This window comes from Mandrillus leucophaeus, unplaced genomic scaffold, assembly GCF_000951045.1.
Source record: "Mandrillus leucophaeus isolate KB7577 unplaced genomic scaffold, Mleu.le_1.0 Scaffold1686, whole genome shotgun sequence".
NCBI lineage: Eukaryota > Metazoa > Chordata > Mammalia > Primates > Cercopithecidae > Mandrillus > Mandrillus leucophaeus.
This window is the reverse complement of record NW_012101683.1, coordinates 346,080-369,283: the sequence shown is the minus strand read 5'-3', so window position 1 is coordinate 369,283 and position 23,204 is coordinate 346,080. Positions and strand designations below refer to the sequence as shown.

General features: G+C 36.6%; 1 protein-coding gene across 2 annotated transcripts in view; it reads right to left on the bottom strand.

The window, feature by feature from the left end:
• Nucleotides 1-21,123, bottom strand: part of EIF3E (eukaryotic translation initiation factor 3, subunit E) — a 45,223-nt gene extending 24,100 nt beyond the window's left edge. The window contains exons 1-7 of one of the 2 annotated variants that reach the window (XM_011976553.1): nucleotides 20,940-21,123; nucleotides 15,930-16,044; nucleotides 14,003-14,120; nucleotides 10,229-10,271; nucleotides 9,071-9,175; nucleotides 3,148-3,273; nucleotides 2,359-2,483 (exon numbers count right to left, since the gene is read on the bottom strand). In XM_011976553.1, the coding sequence (XP_011831943.1) occupies nucleotides 2,359-2,483; nucleotides 3,148-3,273; nucleotides 9,071-9,175; nucleotides 10,229-10,271; nucleotides 14,003-14,120; nucleotides 15,930-16,044; nucleotides 20,940-21,113 (806 nt within the window). In that variant the 5' untranslated portion in view covers nucleotides 21,114-21,123. Of the gene's footprint in view, nucleotides 1-2,358; nucleotides 2,484-3,147; nucleotides 3,274-9,070; nucleotides 9,176-10,228; nucleotides 10,272-14,002; nucleotides 14,121-15,929; nucleotides 16,045-16,242; nucleotides 16,981-20,939 lie in introns of those variants that run through there. The other variant, XM_011976554.1, reaches the window with a different exon arrangement.
• Nucleotides 21,124-23,204: the final 2,081 nt, after the last annotated feature.

The window sequence follows — 23,204 nt, the reverse complement described above, 5'->3', positions numbered from 1 at the left end:
AAATCTAATCAATTTACCATTCATTAATGAGAAAATTTTTTATTTGTTTTGATTTTTAATACAGTTAAGTCCTTACTTAACATAATCGGTATGTTCTTGGAAGCTGTAACTTTAAAACCAAATAACACTCTTTGATTATGAAGCTGATGAGAAAAAAAAATGGTTTCATTATTCATTGTTTTGCTTACAGTTGCATTTTCCAAGAACTTAGAGACAATATTGAGGACTTACTGTATATACCAAGAGATAAAACCAATGCAAAGAAAATTACATTCAATAATTCTTTTTTTTTTGAGACAGAGCTTTGCTCTTGTTGCCCAGGCTGGGGTGCAATGGCGTGATCTAGGCTCACTGCAACATTTGCCTCCCAGGCTCAAGCAATTCTGTTTCGGCCTCCTGAGTAGTTGGAATTACAGGTGCCCGCCACCACGTGGGGCTAATTTTTGTATTTTCAGTAGAGATGGGATTTCACCATGTTGACCATGACTAGTCTCGAACTCCTGACTTCAGGTGATCCACCTGCCTCGGCTTTCCAAAGTGCTGAAATTACAGGCATGAGCCACTGCGCCTGGACTACATTCAATAATTCTTAATAGTGTAAATGAGTTCCAAGGGCAAAATGTTTAAGAACCATTGGCTGGTAAAAATACTCCAAATATAATTTTAATGTCATTTTTCTCTTTTTTCCAAATATCCAGTGGTTTTTCAGTGTATATCTAATCAGAATGTTTAAGGAGGAGGGCTTTACTGGATGTTCAAATAGGGGTTTTTTTGCCCCACAGAGTGAGGATATATTCCCCTATGCACACACTTTTTAAATACTGACCAATACATTCATCAGGACCCAGAATCCTTTTAATGGAATCATTTAAAAACAAAGCAAAACCCCTTAGGATGCCTCCCTCAGTTAACCGATCTGATAATGCCACATACGGTATTTCAGATTTTGGAAGATATCAGCCAAGTGTATAGCATTTCGTTATGATTTAGAATTTTTATTATTTCATTTGTTATATGAAGCCATTTTCATTTCTACAAGATAAAACGTAATGAAACTATAAAATCCTCATTTAGATGAACAAATAACAACAATATGAACTAAGAGTGTTAATGTAGGGCTGGGCCCAGTGGCTTATGCCTATAATCTCAGCACTTTGGGAGGCTGAGGCAGGTGAACTGCTTGAGCTCAGGAGTTTGAGATCAGCCTGGGCAACACAGCGAAACCCTGTCTTTACAAAATATAGAAAGATTAGCCAGGCATGGTGGCATGTGCCTGTAGTCCCAGCTATTTGGGAGGCTGACGCAGGAGAATGGCTTGAGCCCAGGAGGCAGAGGTTGCAGTCAGCAGCTGAGATAGCGGCACTACACTCCAGTCTGGGCAACAGAGCCAGACATTATCTCAGAGAAAAAAAAAAAGTATTGCAAAATTTGCCCAATACAGTCAATACAATATAACTCATACCATGAAGCGATTGCTAAAATTGCTATTATAATCTTAGGCTATATTAGTAAAAGCATATGTACAAGTAATAGGAGCTAATATTGCCACTGTAATCTATAAAGTTTAGATGACAATCCTGGAATAAAATTTCAATTATGAAGATCTAGATTGTAAGAATATGAATAGAAATTATCTAAAAGGGCAATCAAATACTAAAGGGTCTGAAAAACTATGTTACTTAATAAAACTAGAGATATTTAGCCTGAAGGAAGCAGAGAGGAGTAAAAAATTATCTTAAAACATCTAAAGAGTTTCCATGAAGCAGTCTTGTTTTCTGTCATTCCAAACAAACAAGAAATAATGGGCAGAAGTTTCAGCGGTATTTGAGTTCCACTGGAAGAGTAAAGTTTACAAACAATTTCTAGCTAACAAAAGAATGGCCTAGTTCATAAGCAGTGAATTTCTCATCACCAAAAGATTAAACAAAAGCTGGTTGACAGAGCAAAGATGATATAAAAAGATTTGCAGGATGCACATATTCCTTTCAAGTAGTATGGCCTAGAGCCTTATTTCTAAAACTTGGATGTTTACATGAGTTACCTGGGATCTTATTAAAATGCAAATTCTAATTTAGTTCTAGGGTGAGTCTTGAGATTCTACATGATGCCTATGCTGCTGGCCCAGTGACCACACTTTAAATAGCACTTTAAAAGGCTTAGGGTGCACTTTGTCAAACAATTTACTTAAGAGTCGCATGCTTTTCAATAACAAGCACATCTAGTACATGAAGGAAAAAAAACAAAAAACAAAACAACAGGTGACAAATTCAAATGACAGAGAAACATATATTTTAATTTTAAACAATTCCATATAATTTTATCTAAACAGAGCCAAAATTACACAGTGAAATAACTTACTGTGGCTGATAAAGGAAGAGATCAATAATATTATCGCGACCTTTGGGGTGATTGAAGAAAACAAACAGAGACCAGTGAATGAGCCATGTTCTCTGTTGAAGAGACTGAAGTGGAGAACTCACAGACTAAAGGATTTAAAAATGTACACACAAAAAATATTAATATATAAGAAAGAGGCAGGACAAACATCACTAACTTCAAAACTGTAATTAAAAATGAGCCCTTCTAAGGCATGCACGAGGGTCATTATGATCAATGTCTGATCCCCTATGCCTTCTCTCTGCATGATCCTCGACATTCCAAATTATTACCCTGTTTGTAGAGACAGATTCAGTAACGTCCAGTGAAGACGTTCTAATTTATAAACTCTAACAGAAGTTATAAATTATAATCATTTCAGAAAACATTTTAAAAGCAAGAATTAAGCTGAACATTTCATAGTAAGTGGTTTAATTAGATAATTGTAGATGAAAACTGTCTTCTGCATAGGACTTTCAATAATAGCTGGCACTAACAGCATAGTGTTATTTTGACTGGCATAGAAAAAAAGGACACAGTAACTGTGTAACAGAAATGAAGGCTACGTTTTTTTCTCTAAGAGCCAAAAGAAGTTTGACAATTTCGTTCAAGGAGAGTCAAACTAGTTAAGCCACTATGATTTTTGTAAGGTCAACAAAAGCTAATTTGAAATTTTTTTTTATTCCCAAAATGCATAGTGTTTTTCCTCATCAGAAAGGGTGAAGGATACACAGATATCTCAGACAATAACTGTGAAAAAGTCAAACTCACATTATTATCTATGGTCTCTTTTAACCGTGTAAGGTCTTCCATGGCTGCATCCCAATTCTGCATTAAGATTTCAGAGGCCAGCTTTCCCCAGAGTGAACTTAAAGCATTTCTATCTGTTGCTGGAACCTGTTTAAGAAACCATAATTAATTATATTGTGAATATTCTTGAAGAATAAACTCAATGTATGTTCTATACCCATGTATCCCTCTAGCCTACTAAAAGACCTATAGCTCTCTACACAAAACTGTAGTTATCCAAGTGTTTATTGGATCACAATGGTTTGTTTCAAAAAACCTTTGCTAAAAATACTCAGGTCTTCAATATTCAGTCTAGATAAGAAAATAAAAAATAACTTTTATAACTAGGAAACCGCAGCATCATCTTACTATAACCCACTTTAGATAATTTATACACAACTAATCAAATTTCAGGCACCTAAAACTTTAGAAACCAAGTTAGATTCATATGTAATTTGTCGCTAGAATGAAGATGTGGAAAATCAAGACTCGTGAGTCTCATTTACAATGTAATGAGAAATTATGTACAGAACCAAAAAATATTTCCAAATTATGACACAAATGAAGTCAGTATGGAGACAGGGAGACAGGGGAAAAAAAAAACAGGCCCACTGATTAACAATTAATAGTTACTGAAGGATTATGTACTGAGCAATACAAGTTGGTGTTCCCCTGTAATCCTAACAAAAACCCTCTATTTTTTATTCCCATTTTCAAGAGGTGAACGAATACATAGAGTGTAACTTGCCCCAAATTACACTTCTAATCATGAAACCTATAAATTTTACACCACAGTCTTAACCCAAAAAAAGAGAGGACTAAGGGCCATCCCTACCTCTTCTATCCACTGGTAAAACAGTCACAAACTCAAAGCATTCACGATGACCAGGCTAATAACAATGAGCAAAGCTGCACTCCCTCAAAACAAAGCAGTAGAAGTAGGTAAACTGACTCTGAACCACTCAGATGTGCTAAAGCAGTAGAAACAGTAAGGGTAGTAGAGGGGGAACATCTCTACACCTCCAGATGAAATTTCAATTTTAATTTTTTACAGAAGTACTTTTACATAATAGTATAAATATCAAGTAGATATCATAATCACAAGTTAAATTCTATGTGCAGGATCAGAAATCCGATCAAGAATTCTGTCTCTACCACTTAACAGCTAGTTTGTATTTTAGCTTCCTCACTGCAACATGGGGATAAAACCCACCTCAGTTGCATAGTTTAAGTGACATGAGACATACAGAGATTACAATTACCACCTGATACAGCGTAAGAACTTGGTAAATATGAGTTATTAAAATGATGATGAAAATCATCGCAGAGATATGCATATAGATTTACATATATCTACATATATATTTACATATGTAAAATTACATTTATCTATATACATATTTACAGATATATAATCTAAACACTGGGGACCACAATACAAACTCAGTCTATATTGAGAGTCTTCCTTTCAAATGTACTAAATAACATTTGGCACACTCTAAGAGCAGGCAAATAACATAGGGACTAGATTTATAAATTACATTTTGAAATGTATCCATGACACTCCTGGTTCTGGTTATTATCACAAAGTATATCCACAATACAACTTGTACATGTATATTCATAACACTTTTATTTTTAATAGGCAAAAACTAAAAGTAATCCAAATGTTCATCAATAGATGAATACATTGAAGAGACCATGGTAAATTCACAGAATGAAATACTACTGAGCAATAAATAAAATCTAACTTCTGATACACATGATAACATGAATAAATCTCAAAAACTTGCTGGTAAAAATAAGCCTAACACATACATAGTACATCATTCCACTTACATACATAAAATTCTAGAACAGGCAAAACTAATCTACAGGGACAGAAAGCAGGTCAATGGATGCCCAGGACCATGGGTGGAGTATCACCGAAAAAGGGTCTTTCTGAGGTGACAGAAATATTCTTTATCTTGATTTAATGGTAGCCACACAAGTACACAAATGTTTCAAAATTCACTGAAAATTTAAAAACCGGTTTATCAAAATCCATAAAATAATTGTTCTAATTACAAAGGATAAAATGTTTAATTCTTATAAAGGACATCTGAATATTAAAATATATCACCAAGTCAAAGATGCCATCAATCTTAACATACATTTTTATTTTATGTTTCCAAAACGAAAAACCCAGTAAAGACACTTTCTGATTTCAGATGCTAAAATACGAAAAACTATGCTTGAAAATCAGTATTAAATGCACAATTCTTACAGTGACATCACAACAGAGTACATCAGAGGGAAATTTTCAGTCAAGATCCTAATGCCTCCAAAAATTATCATTACTCATACTGTCTTAAGCCTCAAGGAAAAATATTTTTAATTGAAGTGGTATATACAAACAGGAAATACATTTCACATCCTGAGGGAGGGAAAGATATAGCTCCAAAAATATAACAAATAGTCCTAGGAACTAAAATCACTTTTGTTTCAAAGAGCTGCTGAGTAAGGGAATGGGATATATTATGGAGCCAGAGCAAAGGCCACAATGAAGGAAAATTTTAATAGAATAATCAATAGTGCTAATAACTTTTAAAGCAAAAGTTTTCAAAAATTCCCACCAAACCAGTTTCATCATTTTCACAACCAAACAGAAGTTTCACAAAGAACAGAGTGTACCTGAACAATCCTCAATGTATTCTAAAATCCACAAGTCTTTTTCACAACCAAAAAAGTTTCACAACCAAACAGAGTGTACCTGAACAATCCTCAGTGTATTCTAAAATCCACAAGTCTTTTTCTTTTTTTTTTTTAAAGGGCAGATTCTAGGGTCACACAGCTTTAATTTATACAACACTGACCTACAATAGGTCATTTGGAGAGTCAAATTCTAATCTCAGATCATAGTTACAATGGCTCTTTCATAGCTTATGTTTCCCTAACTATAGATTTAAAATAACCACCAGAAAAGTATTTGGAAATAAAAAAAGGCCACTGCAAAAAATAAAATTAATTAACTAAAGTAAAACACTGACATTTTTCATCCCAAATCCAAACAAGATTTTTAGATTTGCTATTAACAAAACCTCAAACAAATACACAGATCTTATGGTAGTGGCTATCTAAATCAAAAGAAAAAGATATCTATTCTTTTAAGCTTGGCACTGTTAGCCTGCCAATATGCCAATAGGAAGCAACAAACTCTCACCTAACACAAATGTTTTGTGGCACAAGACAGGACAAAAATTAAAAAATGAATTGAACGTAACTTCTCAGAATTTCCAGTAACTCTATGTTGACTGTTTTGATGTAAAACATATTAATTTAGTGTTTATATCACAGTATTCAATCACTTAATCAAAGTATCATTTGAGTTCCAGCACAAGATTTGTTAGGGGCAATGCAAAAGTTTAAAACTAACCCCCCAATTTTTTAAAGACAGGAAATTAACTTGTATCTTCATATTTTTAAAAAGTAAACATAAAAATTCACCAAATCTACAAGTACAAACCTGTCACTTGTAGAAATTTTCAGACTAATATAAAACCATACTACATAAATATAATGATACTATTAACACTAGAATGTGTTATATGTGTTAGAATAAAAGCTTTTTGTAGCAGTGTAGCAAGTTTTTTAATCCTCAAAAGGTTCATGTGTACTACTCTGGCTAAACTCCATGTCATTACAGTTGGCTCTTCATACCAACCCGCTTTCAAGGGTTGATATGCTAGAAGAGTTTCAATATCTGGATTTCCAGCAGTTACCTTAAATTTCCATGTCTTAGCAAAATGGCACATTCACTCACTGACCAACAACAATAAATTTACTGTGCTGGAACTCTAACATGACACTAAATCTTCATTCTCAAAATTCACTCCCAGCATTAACAAATGATATAAATAACCAACTCTTTTCATGTACCTGTAATCATACCAGGCTTCTGATTTTACAATCCTGGTTTAAGCTGTTTACATTTCCAAAGTAATCAACTTTTGCTCTCCTAAATGCCTCGTAATATTCAAAGTAAAACTGATGGAATTTTTTGATAAGTTACTACAAGTTTAGCATCACTGATTACCTTCAATGCACTTGCAAGTGAACCACAGCTAATCTGTAAATTAAGAATTCATCTACAAATGGGAGCAAAAAAAAAGTTGTTTTTCTTAAGCAAAGTTGGAAATAAACAGAAAATCTTTTTATTTAAAGGATGGTGGAGTTTCAAAAAGTGAAGTTGTCTATGCAATTTAAGTGTCGAAATTACCTGAATCAGTAATACTAATCTCTCCCTCCCTACAAAATGAAAATTTAATTTCCTAGAAAATAACCACAGACAGCAGCCAAGAGACTTTATTTTGCGACATGTGGAGCTACAAGTGAAGAAAAAAGTACCAGAAAATAAAGGCAAAAAGAAACTGTTCCAAGGTTGGAAGACAAAAAGTCTCTGTTTTAAGGTCTTTTCCCAACTTCTAGGATTAACTAGAAAATCTTAGACAGGCAGGGTGCAGTGACTCATGTCTGTAAATCCCAAAGCATTGAAAGGCTGAGGAGGGAGGATCACTTCAGGCCAGGAGTTTGAGATCAGCCTGGGCAACATAGCAAAACTCCATTTTGGAAAAAAAAAAAATTAAAAATTAGCCATGAGTGGTGATGCACACTTGTAGTCCTAGCTACTCAGGCGGCAAGAGAATCTCTTGAGCACAAGAGTTTAAGGTTGCAGTGAGCTATGATGGCACCACTGCACTCTAACTTGGGTGAGAGCAAGATCCTGTCTCAAAAAAAAAAGAAAAAAAGAAATCTTAGACTTTAAGTACCTACTTACAAGTCCAAGGTGAGTAACAAATTATAATTTCTCAAATGAGAGGCTAGCTAAAACAAGGATGTTTTGATAACTGTAGAAGGCACTTAATACACTTTCCTAAACAGAAGACAGAGTGAGAACGAAGTACATCAATTTGAAGGCCTGATTTTTATTTACTTCGTTTATGTTTTTTTGAGATGGAGTCCTGTTGTCACCCAGGCTGAAGTGCAGTGGCACCATCTCGGCTCACTGCAACCTCCATCTCCCGGTTCGAGTGATTCTCCTGCCTCAGTCTTCCAAGCAGCTGGGATTACAGGCATGTGCCATCACGCCCAGCTAATTTTTGTATTTTAATACAGACAGAGTTTCAACATGTTGGCCAGGCTGGTCTCGAACTCCAGACCTCAGGTCATCAGCCTGCCTCAGCCTCCCAAAGTGCTGGGATTACAGGCGTGAGCCACCGCACCTGGCCAAGGTCTGATTTTTAATTTGGCTTCACACAACTCTCCTTCTCTAACAAAAGCACTAAATCTAGAAGCCTGTCAAATACAAGGTAACAGGATACTTCATGGTTAATAGTACCATTTAAACTCATCTACACCCCACGTAATGAAGAAACCATTGATCTTTATATTTTAATAGCAGAAGGCAGAGGTAAGTGGAAAAAGGTTACTACTAAGGCATAAAATATTTCACATACCCTTATGATTCCACAGTTGTTTAGAACAAGTTCAAGGAATATACATACCATAAAGTATTAAATCAGGAATAATGGATTTACTCAACAATATTAAGCACCTACAACGTGCCACTCACTGTGCTGTATTTTATAATAATAAATCCATTACATGATATGATTCTGTTAATGCTAAAAATCACAAAATTGTTCCTACTTTTGGATTTCAAGAACAAGTTAAATCACCCTCCAAATTTTGAGGCCCTGAAACAAGGTTTCTGTTTTTCAGTGGTTTTCTTTACTTTTTTCTCTTTGGCTAATGACTGTTGAAAACTTAATGAACAAACGCAAATCTATATACACATTTTGAAGAACCAAGAGAATCTTACAAAAGCCAAAAAAAAATAAAAAAAAAATCAGGTACTTATACTTACCAACACTCTAAAAAAATAAAGATACTCTGCAGCTCCTGAGTAATTCCCACATTCGTACTGGAATTTTGCATATCTGTAGAGTGTATCTAAATATTCCTGCCTAAACTAAAAAGAAAAAAAAAAGATTAGGTTCTCTTTAATTCAGAGTTTTAAAACCCCATTGTAATTCGTAAGTCTTTGAGGTCAAAACTATGAATGTTTAATTCACCAACTTCTAATGTATATTTTAAAATCTATCTCTGATTATGGTATTTATTTTTGGTGGCAGCTTTTGGGAGACTTTTAAAGAACTGACCTCTGGAGTTATTTAAAGAAGTAAACTAATGGGGGTTGTGCTGGGGGAGGTGGTTTCAGGATGAAACTGTTCCACCTCAGATTATCAGGGCATTAGTTGAATTCTCATATGGAGCGTGCAACCTAGATCCCTTGCTTGCGCAGTTCACAATAGGGTTCGTGCTCCTATGAAAATCTAATGCCTCCACTGATCTGACAGGACGCAGAGCTCAGATGGTAATGCTTGCTCACCTTCTAATCACCTGCTCTGTGGCCCCCTGGTACTGGTCCATGACCTGGGGGTTGGGGACCCCTTAAATAATGAATTATATGCAAAGCCTCATGCTTTGAGTTAACACAAGGGAAATGAGATTGAGTGATGGTTAGGAAAGCTTATAACATTTCTTTATTTGTGAATCTGGGGACTTATAAAGACTTTGATAATTTCAAAGGCCATTGTGTTCCACAAGGCGGCCAAAGTATTACCTAATTCTATTGCTCAAAACATTTCTAATTCAAATTTCATTCTGTTTGCCTTACTTGTTAATCCATAAGAAAAGGCATCCTATGCCCTATAATATATAATACTTAGCTTGCTGTTGGCACTAATATAAAATGCCAACAACTAATGCCAGCTATTACAACTCTGGAATAAATAAAAGCTTTGAGAATTTCTGTTACCTAAAGGTGAGCTATAAGCACCTATTTTCCTATCAGCAACAATTTATAAAAACTGAGGTTTTAAAAATAGAACCAGATTTTATAATTAATAAATTAATCTGGAAATTATATTCTTAGGCCAAGCCATGAGCCTATCTGTACAAACCAGTCTTTAGTCAGCATCATTAAAACATGACACCTTTAAAATATTTTTAAAACACTTACACCATGCTTGTCCGCCAGGTAGTCAAAGAGCATCCTACCATCCCTAAATAATAATTAAAAAAAATTACAGTATTTTAAAGGCCACAGAAAACAAAATAAGCATATCCAACTTCTAAATTATTACCTATGCAAAGTCACCTTAAATAAATATGTAAATGTTTTAAGATTTCCAGAATAAAATAAGCAGGACATTACATGTTTTGAATGTAAAGAGTAAGTATACAAGGAGAGCTACAAACTTTAAAATTCACTTTCAGATGTCTTTAGTTCTAACTGAAAATTAGTGTTGTTTCACCACAACTAACGTAAGGCCTTTAGAAGTCTGTCAGGTAATAAAACCAGAAGATTCTGACTATTTCTAGTAAGGTCAGAAGTCTACTTAGCGGTAATCTATTGAGAATGGTTTTTGCGCTCTGTGGTCACATTTCTAATAGATAATACAGTCTAATTATAGAGACTGATATAAATGTACCATGTACAAACTACAAGAAACTAATCTTATATACAAATTTTGTCCCCTCTTCCAATCTGTTAATATTTTTCAAAAGGATGATTCTGACAAATTTACAAGATTAATAAATCATGCCTGGCTGGCCACAGTGGCTGATGCCTGTAGTCCCAGCACTTTGGAAGGCTTTGGGAGGCTGAGGCAGGTGGATCACCTAAGGTCAGGAGTTTAAGACCAGCCTGGCCAACATGGTGAGACCCAATCTCTACTAAAAATACAAAAATTAGCCAGGCGGGTGCCTGTAATCCCAGCTACTTGGGAGGCTGAGGCAGGAGAATCGCTTGAACCTGCGAGCTGGAGGTTGCAGTGAACACAGATGGCGCCACCGCACTCCAGCCTGGGCGATAGAGTGAGACTCTGTCTCAAAAAAATTAATAAAAATAAAAAAATCATGTCTCATGTACATGACAGCTACGCTACATACCCTACATAATCACTAGGTATAACCAAGTGCCATATTTAATTTTTCTTAAATTAGCTTTGCGTTATCTTGAGATGCTGACAGACTGGTAAAAGACAAACTGATAATAAAGACATCACGGGACAGGGGATATAAGAGTAGTTGCCCACCTTATGAGCATTTTCGTTGTTACTGTTTTTTGAGACGGAGTCTCACTCTGTCGCCCAGGGTGGAGTTCACTGGCATGATCTCGGCTCACTGCCACCTCCACCTCCCAGGTTCATGCAATCCTCCTGCCTCAGCCTCCCAAGTAACTGGGATTACAAGCATGCACCACCATGCCCAGCTAATTTTTGTATTTTTAGTAGAGATGAAGTTTCACCATGCTGGCCAGGCTGGTCTCAAACTCCTGACCTCAAGTGATCTGCCCACCTTGGCCTCCCAAAGTGCTGGGATTACAGATGTGAGCCACTGCACCTGACTGCATTTTCCAAAATGAAAACATTTTCTTATCCTTCTCACGAGAAGAAATATGCTATAATGTATCTTAGGGAGCACAATTTTGCTTAAAGATTTAATGGGGTGAGATATGTCCCCATAAAAATATAGGTGTATTATAATACTGAGTATGAAATGTACATGAAATTCCAACACAGAAGAACTTCCACAAAAACTGAACACTTGCAGTGGATCACAGTGAATAACTTTGTATTGCACTACTTACACTACTCACGTATATAATCACTGTCCTCTGGCTGATTATTTCCGGGAAAGTGTTAAGTATGATACTGTACATTCAATGAAATTTAAAAAGGGGGAATTGCAAGAAAAAGGTTTTCACACTGAAAATAGGTAGTTTGTAAGTATAATAAGATTACAAGTTTTTAACACATGCTCCTTTCATTTATCTCAAATTCAGTACCTATTAAGCTACAAGGATCCTCTTTTTCTAACTGGTGAACATATCTACATTCATCTTATTCATACTTTGATCCCATAACTTCCCAGTCTTTGAGTGACTGAACTACAACATCCTAAATTTTCTGTTGTAGTCTAACAACTGGATTATTTCAGGTGTCCCTTTGTAATCACCTACATGTGACCTGAAGATCTAAAACTACTTATTCTAAAAGCATACAAGTAGTTTAGTATAATATATAGTTCTGCCTATGCATGTAATGTGTGTATATATATATCTCTGTGTGCGTGTTTTCCTGCATACAGTCATCCCTTGGTATCCCCTGAGCATTAGTTCCAAGACCTCGCCTACCCCCTACTCACCAGCCCCCTCAAATACCAACATCTGCAGGTGCTTAAGTCCCTTATGTAAAATAGCACAGTACTTGCATGTAAACTATACACATCCTCCCATATACTTTAAATCATTTCTAGATTACTTATACCTAATGCAACGTAAATATCATATAGTTGTTGTTATATTGTAGTTTTATTTGTATTTTTTATTGCAGTATTGTTATTTTTTAGATTTTCTCCTGAATATTTTCAATCTGCAGTTAGTTGAATCCACAGATGCAGAACAGAGAGTTGACTGTATTTATATGTAGTATATGTCATAGTATAGTATAGTATGCTATAGTATGGCACAGTAATTGTGTATTTGTTGCTTTTCTAAAAATATCTGGTAACATCTTCACAAATCACAAAAGAAAACTTAAGAGCCAATCTCTAAAAATTTGGTTTAAACACATAGAAATTAAAGGTATAGCATGGCAAAATATCCAGCAATTCCTCAAGTGAATTCAATGGTAGCTAGGATTTATCTCAAATGATAATATTCAATTTTAGTAAGAGATTTTATTTTTAAATGTTTCTAATAACCCAAAGGACTTCTACCCGTGACATGTACTAAGTCAGAGTAAGGCAACATGCTTACGAAACAGTAAATCTATTTCCAGGTAAAGGGAAGTTAGGAATAAAATAATCTTATCAGCTCAAAACTACCCTCCTTGGGCGAGGCATGGAGCTTAGAAGGGTATGAAAGAATGTAGCCAGGAATAAAGTGAACTCAGGTTTCTCTTATAACGAGTTGTGCTCTAAGGCGCTAGGTATTGCACAGGCACAGGGTTTCTTTTTTATTTTTTCCTGAGATGGTGTCTCACTACGTCACCTACTTTGGAATGCAGTGATATGACACTGACTCATTGCAACCTCCACCTCCTGGGCTCAAGCCATCCTCTGACCTCAGCCTCCCAAGTAGCAAGTAGCTGAGACTACAAGCGTACACCATCACGTCTGGCTAACTTTTTGTTGCTTTTATTTTTTTGGTAGATAGAGGGTTTCGCCATGTTGCCCAGGCTGGTCTCGAACTCCTAGGCTCAAGCGATTCGCTTGCCTCCGCCACCCCAAGTGCTGAGATTACAGGCGTGAGCCACCACACAGTGGCACAGCGTTTCTTAATGGACATTTTGAGTTAGGTAATTCTTTGTTGGGGAGTAGCGCGAGGGGTGCTGTCCTGTGCACTGTAGGATGCTTAACAGCATAACTGGTCTCTACTCACTAGGTGCCAATAGTACCCCTCTAGTTATGACAGCCAAAAGTATCTCCAGACATTGCCAAATGTCCCCAGGAAGAGGGAAATAGGAGATGGAAATTCTGTAGCATAATCAGTACAGATAAGTACTAAAGAAGTTTAAAAAACAAAAAAAAAACAAAAAAAAGTATTAATATTAATATTTATTAATTATATGGCCCCTACAAAATAAGGATAAATGAACATTTAAAAATGAATAAAGCACTCATTTAAACCTATGAACTTTTATTATGGGATACTGGATAAAGTTTGAATTAACATTTGTATTAATCCAGAAACGAGAATTTTTCGAATTCAAAATTAAGAAGAGTTTACCTGGTTGACTGCATTTGCCTCGTAGTTTCTGGATCTTCAAACATTTTCACAATTGGTTCTGTTTCTGCCTGAAGCTGTTTCAGTTGTGCAACCACTGTGGTTCTTTTCTCTCTCAAAGCTAATTAAAAATGCAAAAGAGTACTACAATGGGCATGTTAAAGTGTGCTACTCATCATGAGAATATCTGGAAATTGTTCAGAGTATTTAAACCATACATACATTTATTTATCCCCAATATATTCATATGCCAGGGGCTACTCACTCAGAAATGTCCCCCATCCCTAATTTCTTTTTTCTAGTAATACAAAGCCACAAAAAGGAAAAGGGAATCCTCTTCCTACTCTTAAGGGAAACTGGAGAATATACAGCCTTGGGGTGACAGAGGTGAAAGAAAAAAAGGGTAGGACCCAATTATCTATCATTTAATTCTCCATTGCAGAAACTTCATTCTAAGTGTTTTTATATTTGTTCCCATTTAATTTTCTTAGGTGAATATTATCCAGGAGTTTTTGAACAAAAACTCAGAGGGGCTTACATATTACTATTACAGGCTATCCACTAGGTTGAATGGAATTTAAATCCATTAAATAATCTCTTTTAACTATAAATCCAGCTCTACAACCTCTCAAACCAAATTCTATTGTTCCTTTTACTATACGATGAAAAGGTGGAGAAAACTTGCACATAACCAACTCTGGTAACACCTTAATGTTTCATTAAGAAACTAAGAAATAGGCCGGGGGTGGTGGCGCCACGCCTGTAATCCCAGGAACTTGGGAGGCCAAGGCAGGCTGATCACGAGGTCAGGAGTTCCAGACCAGCCTGGCCAATATGCTGAAACCCCATCTCTACTGAAAATATAAAAATTAGCCAGGCATGGTGGCGCGTGCCTGTTGTCCCAGCTACACAGGAGGCTGAGGCAGAAGAATCACTTGAACCTGAGAAGTGGAGGCTGCAGTGAGCCAAGATCACGCCACTGCACTCCACCCTGCCTGAGGGTGAGAGACTCTGTCTCAAAAAAAAAAAAAAAAAAAAGAAAAAGGAAAAAAGAAACTAAGAAACAGTTTCCTTTTTGTTTATATATGACAAACTAAAGAAGAGCTACTGTTGTTGCAGGGAACTACAAGTCAAACAGGTGGATTATGTTTAATGTAATAATTTCTGCATTACATATTAGAAAGTATATTCTAGAGCAGTCTTTCTCAAACACAGGAGAAGATCTATGATCAAATTTTGAGAAATGCCAATTTAAACAGAGTATACTGTATTTCTCTACTGCCAGAATTCTTGGAATCTTTAAAAATGTAATGTGCATTGAAGAAATGACACACAAGTATTTCCCAAACTTAGATAACCACTTTTTTTTCTTTTTAAGTAACGTTACCACAGAAAGCAAGGGTTTGGAAAACACTGTATCACAGTAGTTCTCCAACTTGAGTGCTAGGCCTCACTTAACAGTTTTGATTAAGTAGGTCTGGTGTGTGGCCAAAAACCTGCATTTCTAACAAGCTCTCCCAGGTGAACTGATGACGGTGGAGAACAATGTCTACACTAGATGCCTCAAAATTAAAATTAAAAAAAAATCTCTAAGGCACACAATGCAGTAACTAAAAAAAGTAGCAACCCAAGAACTGTAACATTCTCAGATAATTCTAAGGAATGTGAATCATAAGCACAACTTTGATGATACATACTATGAACTGAAGGTATCTGATGACCATATTTTAAAGTAGTTCCACATCTTTCACAGGGAAAAAACAATACACTTCAGAAGACATGAAACCTTTATATAACCTCTCACCCAAAGAACATTAACATTCAAATAATAATTAAGTCTTTTGGCTAAAGCTCTCTTATAAATCATAAAACTTTAATACACATATCCTCAAGTCACAAGACAAGCTTCAATTCTAATGACAAAACTTACCATGAGGAATATCATCAGAATAAAGGTTTTTGTATACATCCATAGCAAAGTCTACCATGTTGGTATCACTAAGAAGGTCCAATTTACCTTGTAATAATTCCTTTTCATTATATATCTGAAAAAGAAGATAACTTTCTAATGAATATATTTAAGTCCCCCAAATAAACTGATAAATACTAAGACTAATTTACCTGGAAATATATTTCAAGAAGTACTTTATAAAATACGATAAACTATTTACTTCCCCCTCTTGTAATAATGGCAAGCAATATGGCAAGCAAACAACCTACAGACATAAAAGTATTTTACTTACCTAAAATTTTTAAAATGAAGAGAATTACTATAGACATTCCAACCTCCTTCTGATTTACATGATCTTATTTTTTATATGTCCCTACAAACCATCTCTTATCTTTTCTAGGCAAGGCTGTGGATAAACAAAATCCACACCATCTTTTCTGTAAAGCAGAAATAGCTGTCACCTCTCCATATCTAGGTAATCAGTAATAAACTCTAACATGCTTCTCCATCCACACTGCTGAAACAAAAACTGCACCGATTTTTTAAGTCAACCATGTCAGACCAGGCTTTTGCTTTGCAAAGGGTCCAAAAAACATAATTTAACCTATAGTACAGGCAGCAAATAGATACATATACAAACTCACATCAACATGAAGTGTGCTGAGTAATATATACAGATTCTACAATATATACAGATTCTACAAAATATTCAGGGACATAAATGCTTCAGCAAAAGAAGAGATTTCTGTACTGAACTTAATTTTGCAAGAAAAAAAAATCCAGGCAAATGCCACAATATTTCACTGCCCGCAAGAAGTAAAGATGAAGGTGGTCAAATGGTATTTAGCCATAAGAGCGAAACTGAACCTTCCAAATTACATGCAGAACTCCTATAAATGAGTAAGACAAGACAGACCATGCAATTGAAATGGCTAAAAGATAGGCACTTTGCAAAAGAAGACAACGAAATGTCCAAAAAACACATGAAAAGGTTCTCAACTTCATTAATCATAAGTAAACGCATATTAAAAATTACAATAAAAATTTTAAAAATCCTGACAGTACCAGTGTTGCTGTGGATATAGACTAACTGGAACACACACTCTTCTGGCAGGAATAAAATCACTTTGTAAGATTTTTATCTCCCAAAGCCAAACATACTTTTTGATCCAGCAATTCTGTTTCGAGGCATCCAAAACAAACGGATGCATATAGTCAAAGTGCACTTCCAAAAACGTATACAGGAGCACTATTTGTAATAGCCAAGTCTATCAATGTTAAAATGAGAAAACAAACCACAGCATACTCATAAGAGACTAACATTCGGCACTGAAAAATCAATGAACTACTTCTGCTATCCTAAAAACATGATGACTCACAAACAACGCTGAGTGAAAGCAGTCATACAAAGCAGTACATGGTGGTAAATGCTTAACTCCACCTATGTAAAAATCAAAAACAGGCAAAATGAATCATCAGACTACAGCTTACCTTTAGGGGGTGTGAGTAGTGACTAACAGGGGTCAAGAGGAAGGTTTAAAGATGTCTGTAATGTTTTATTTATTAATCTGAGTGGTGGTCACATAAATGTATTCACTATTCATTTTGAAAAAAAATGTATCATTGACCAGTACATTTATATTTGCGTACTTCTATGAATGAACGTTGTATCTGATAAAATTTACCAGAAAAACCTTAACTTCTCATCACTTTGCGCTATAGAAACCGTAATCTTAAATAAAAACATTCTTTTCCAAGCATGCAACCTCTCCTCACCACTCTATTAATAACTTTTAATTTGCCATGTCTCTCTCCACGATAGATTCAACAGCCCTGCTCGTCTACCATCAGGTGTTACTGACCTGTTCTGAAATCTACATCTGCCTTTCAATTCTGCCTCATAAGCAGAAAGCAAATACTTCAGACTTCATATCAAGAAGCAACAATTGAAAATACTATATAAGTACTCACATGAAAAAGGAGAATCAAATTTCCACAATTTTTTCATGAAAAAAGGTTAAGAGGGTAAAAGAATCTGTTGAGAGGTATTAAATGACAAAGTCATGAAGGTTCCAATTCAGAGCCCAGGGTCCTAAATATTTCACTATCTGGCCTGCTTCACATGAAAATAAAGAGTGAGAAACAAATATGTATTCATTCAATCATTTATTAAACAATCATAAAAAGCCTTTATGCCAGACTCCATATTATGTGCTGAGAGCACAAGGAAGCTTCTGCTCTCATAAGGCTTATATTCTCCAATGTAACAAATATATGAAATTGTTTTTCTCTTGGTGCAATACAATAGTCAGTCTCCCCTTATCCACGAGCTAAATGTTCCAAGACCCCCCCAGTGGATGCTTGAAATCGCAGATAGCCCCAATCCTATATTTACTGTTTTTTTCCTATACACGCATACCTACGATAAAGTCTAATTTATAAACTGCGCACAAGAGATTAACAATAACAAAATATAACAATTAAGTTAGCATATACAGTGTGGATACATTGGACAAAAGGATGATTCATGTCCCAGTCTAAAGCAAGGGAGCGAGACAGATTTCATCCTACTACTCAGAAGGGCGCACAACTTAAAACTTACGAATTGTTAATTTCTGGAATTTTCCATTTAGTATTTTTGGACTGGAACTGGAACTGCAGAAACTGAAACTGCTAAAGGGGTGTGGGGGGCTGCTGTATCCTCACATAGCAGGATCACTGACTCTATCCTAACCATCTAGCCTTCAAAACTCAAAGTCTCACCTCCTCAGAGTACTCTTTGCTCACCGAAGATAACAGAATCTCAATTTTGATAGCACCCTACCAGTACCTCTTCGACATTTATTACTTTTTACCTTATATCAAAAATATTCAACTCTAAAGGATAGGTAAGTTTTTAGTGGTGAGATGTCTGGATTTTATCTTGGATTTCTCACAGTTACATGGCCCTATACAATTAACCCTTGAACAACAAGGGTTTGAACCACACAGGTCCACGTATACACTTTTTTCCAATAAAAGTTACACCAAGTGTGCTTGCCTTTCCTGACTTCCCTTCCACTTCCTCTACTTCTTCCACCTCTGCTACCCCTGAAACAGCAAGACCAACCCCTCCTTTTCCTCCTCCTCAGCCTACTCAATATGAAGACAATGAAGACCTTTATGATGATGTACTTCCACTTACTAAAAAGTAAGTGTATTTCCTTATAATTTAAAACCACTTTCTCTAGCTTACTTTATTGTAAGAATACAGTATATAACACATACAACACAAGACTGTTCATGATCTCGGTAAGCCTTCCAGTCAACATTGGGGTATTATTAAGTTTTGGGGGAGTCAAAAGTTCTAACGGATTTTTGACTGCAGGAGTTCAGCATTCCTAACCCCTGTATTGTCCAAGAATAAAATGTACTTAGTAAATGGTAATTAAATACTCCAGCATCTGTCTTCCTCTTGGTATATTACAGTCATCTTACCAACATTTTCTCCAAAGAGGTGGGTATTGGACAGTTTTTCCCACTGATTCTCAACTCCCTGCAGTTCATAGTTTTCGTCTAGCCCTATGAAAATCTAATTTACATTTACATATTCCTCCTTTCCTTCTGTCTGCCATCAAAAAAATGAAATTATAAAGAACACAAAAATATATAAAGTTCAGCTAGTTCAGAAGTACTTCTACAAGTAGCTGGTAAAAAGCCTTTCAAAATATGGCACTTTTACTAGATCTTCTGTCCTCACTTTTCCAGAAAAGAAAACAATGCAGATGGGAATGTTTTACTCAAGGTCTAAAATACAGGTGTAAAAAGAAGAATCAAAGCAAAAATATATCTTTTCAAGAGAAAGTTTTACATGACAAGACATTCTTGGACATTTACTGAAAATGATCTTAGCCGTTACCTAACATCAACAACTTCAGAGTTGTCTATGTTTAGAAAAGGTGCATAGGAATATGAGGATTATACCTGTCTAACGAGTCACAACCACCTGGTAGCTGGTTTTGTGGGACGATTTTGTTTTATTACTTTTTGTCTTTTGCTACACAAAATCCACTCCCCAAATCTAGAGTTCCCTAAGTAGACTTATATTGTAGTCTGCTTCCAGAAACAGAATTCACTTATTTTTCTGGCCAAAATTCCTTCATCATTGCAAATTACTTTGCATTATTAAAATACATCAATTTCCCAATAAACTCACGGTATAACTAATGTCAATTTTCTTTTAACCAAAACTTTCAAGTCCAATAAAACTTTTAGGACTGACATACGCTTTAAAATGAAGTTCCAGAATTACACATTTATGCACAATATCTTGAGTAGATAATTGAACATTAACGACCAATTCAAATCACTTGAAGTCAGTACAATGTACACACTGGAAAACACATTTAAAGATTGTGGGGATTTTTTTGGGGGGGGCAGGGGAGCGCCGTCCCCATCTGACGAAATATGCTGTTCTAGAAAGTCCTACTTATCAAAGACAAGAAAACGCAAAGAACTCACAACTTGATGGAAATTAAAACACTAGATACTTATTTTAAGTGTAAGAGAATCACTCTAAACGACTCGACATACAAAAACCCATAGCCAAGCCCAGGCTTCCCACCGTTTCCAAAAGAAAAATCAAAAGCTCTAACAACACTCCAGGTTGCTTTTAGAAGCCGGCCTGTGAAGCTCTAACGTTCTCTAGAGAAACCAGCGAATCACCAACTTCCGAGAACTGATGCGAACGTCCCTCTGGCACTGACACCACAGTTAGTGAAGGAGATGTCTTTTCTCTCTCCGTAACCTCCCTCCTTCTCACTGCCGAATACCGCGGTGCTTCTTAACTGAGAAGACGCTAAACTACCGCAAGATCCTTACTGTCCGTCCAGGAACCAAACTCGCGACCGCCTCGCACGTGTCAGGCCTAGGGCTACAGACACCGCCTTTCGGCCTTGCTCAGCAACTCACCCGCCCCCACGCCTTCCTCGCGCCCAAAGACCCCCTCACCTCCTTTACAGAGAGAAACTCAAGGAGCGGAAAGACTAGATGCCGATCCAAAAAGTGCGCGATGCGAGTAGTCAAGTCGTACTCCGCCATCTTGCCAAAGAAAAGGGAGTCTGTGCTCACTAAAACTTTATTGGTAGCGCCGACAAACGAACAGACAGATCCCGTACTGCGCATGTGCCATGGTAAAACTGGGCTAAGGAAAGGGGCGGGGTTTAGCCTGGCGAGCAGAGGACAACGACGCATGCGCGCGGGTTGTCCAACCCCTTTGCGTTAAGGCGCGAGTGACGGGAACAGTTCCCTCTATTTGTAGGTTTGTCAGTATTCTCTTTTTAATGCTGGCCTTCGATTACCAGTCAGTGGCTTGCAGTCTATTCCGTTAATAACTAGTGAAACCTCAGAATTGATTGCTGAAGCAATGTGACTGCATTGGGATGCGGCAAAGGAAAAGATGAGAAGGGCCCTGATCTCCAGGAAGTTGCATACTGGGAGGAGTATCTAGGCTTTTTCATTTGGCCTACGCTAATCGTTTTGTAAGCGATTGTTAAAGTGAGGGTGGGTTTTTAGACAAATAAGTGAAAAAAAATTTCAGATATAGTAAGAGCCATAATTTGGTGGAGATGGTTGGGTTGGACCTATTTAATTAGGATGATTAGAGAAAACTCAGATGGGAATTAAGAAAATTAGAGAAAAGTCTGATAGAGTAACAAGTTAGCTGAGAGTTGTAGTAAGAGAAGGAAGTGATTAAAACTAGAGCCAGGGTAAAAACATGCTGGTTGAAAAGTACAGCAAAGACAATGACCATGAGACAGGAAGGGACTTAGTGTGTGGCGTTTCAAAAACTGAGTGGCCTGTGTGTACTGGGGAGTAAGGTTAAAGAGTTTGACAAGGGTCAGGTCATGATTATGGTAAGGAATGTGGAATTTTTTTCTAAGTACTCTGCAGTGTCCTTTGCTAGTTACTTCTCATCTTTTAGGCCTTTTCATTTTGAAGAGCCCCAGGGATCTTGGACCTCTTCTCCATCTAGACCAATGCCCTATATTGATAACATCAAGCCTAATGGCTTTACATGCAGTCCGCACAACTCCCAAAATATGGCCGCAACACTGCCTATTAGTCCCAGACTCAAATGTACCCGGCATTTCAACATGAGCTTGTCCCAAACCAAGTTTCCCCATGTAGCTTACCAAACCTGCTCCAGCTGCACTCTTCACCTCAGTGGCCACTCCATCTGTATAGTTCCTCAAACTCAAAACCTTAGAATCATCATTGACTTTTTCTTTTACACTGTGCATGAAATCTACCGACAAACCGTTTAACTCTAATCTTTAAGGCACATTCACACCCAATCAGTTCACACCACCTCCAAAGTTACAACTCTAGTGCAAACCACCACTATCTCTTGCTTTGACTTTGGGAATCACTTCTTCACTAATCACCTTGCCTCCGCTCTTCCTCCTGTGCTTTATTCTTCATACAGCAGCCAGAGTGAATTTTTAAAAGTCAAATTATGCTTAAAGCTCTCCAAGGCTTGCTGTCTCTTTTAGAGTAAAAGATGTAGTAGGTATTTTAAACGACCTAAAAAGCCAGTAGATCATCTGGACCCATTACCTCTCTGACCTCATCTCCTAAATGTTCCCCTCTTGCTCACTTGTCTCCAGCCACACAGATTTCCCTTCAGTTCCTCAGATACTCCCACCCTGCTTTCATGTTGTCCTGTTATATTTGCTATTCCCTCTACCCGCAATGTTCTTCACCCAGTTATCTGCATAGCTCTTTTCCTATCTCCTTCATATTTTGCTCAAATGTCATCTGCTCAATGAGAACTTCCTTGACCAGTCTATTTAAAAATGTAACTAACTTGCCTACAAGAACCTCTCATTTTGCTTTCCTGCTTTATTTTTTTGTTTGTTTTACAATATTTTACTTATTTTGTTTACTTTTGTTCTTCCCTGACTATTGTATTAATTCCACAAGATCAGGGATTTTGTCATTATTTTAAATATAATAACCGCTTCTCCAAAGTCTAAACAATGCCCAGTATATAGTTGGCACTCAATAAGTATTTGAATGAGTATATGAGTGAAAGAAGGAGGTAGGCCTTTGGAGAGTGATGTAAAGTTTATTTATTTATTTATTCATTCATTCATTTTTTGAGACGGAATCTCACTCTGTCGCCAGGCTGGAGTGCAGTGGTGCAATCTCGGGTCATGGGTCACCGCAACTTCCGCCTGCCAGGTTCCAGCGATTCTCCTGCCTCAGACTCCT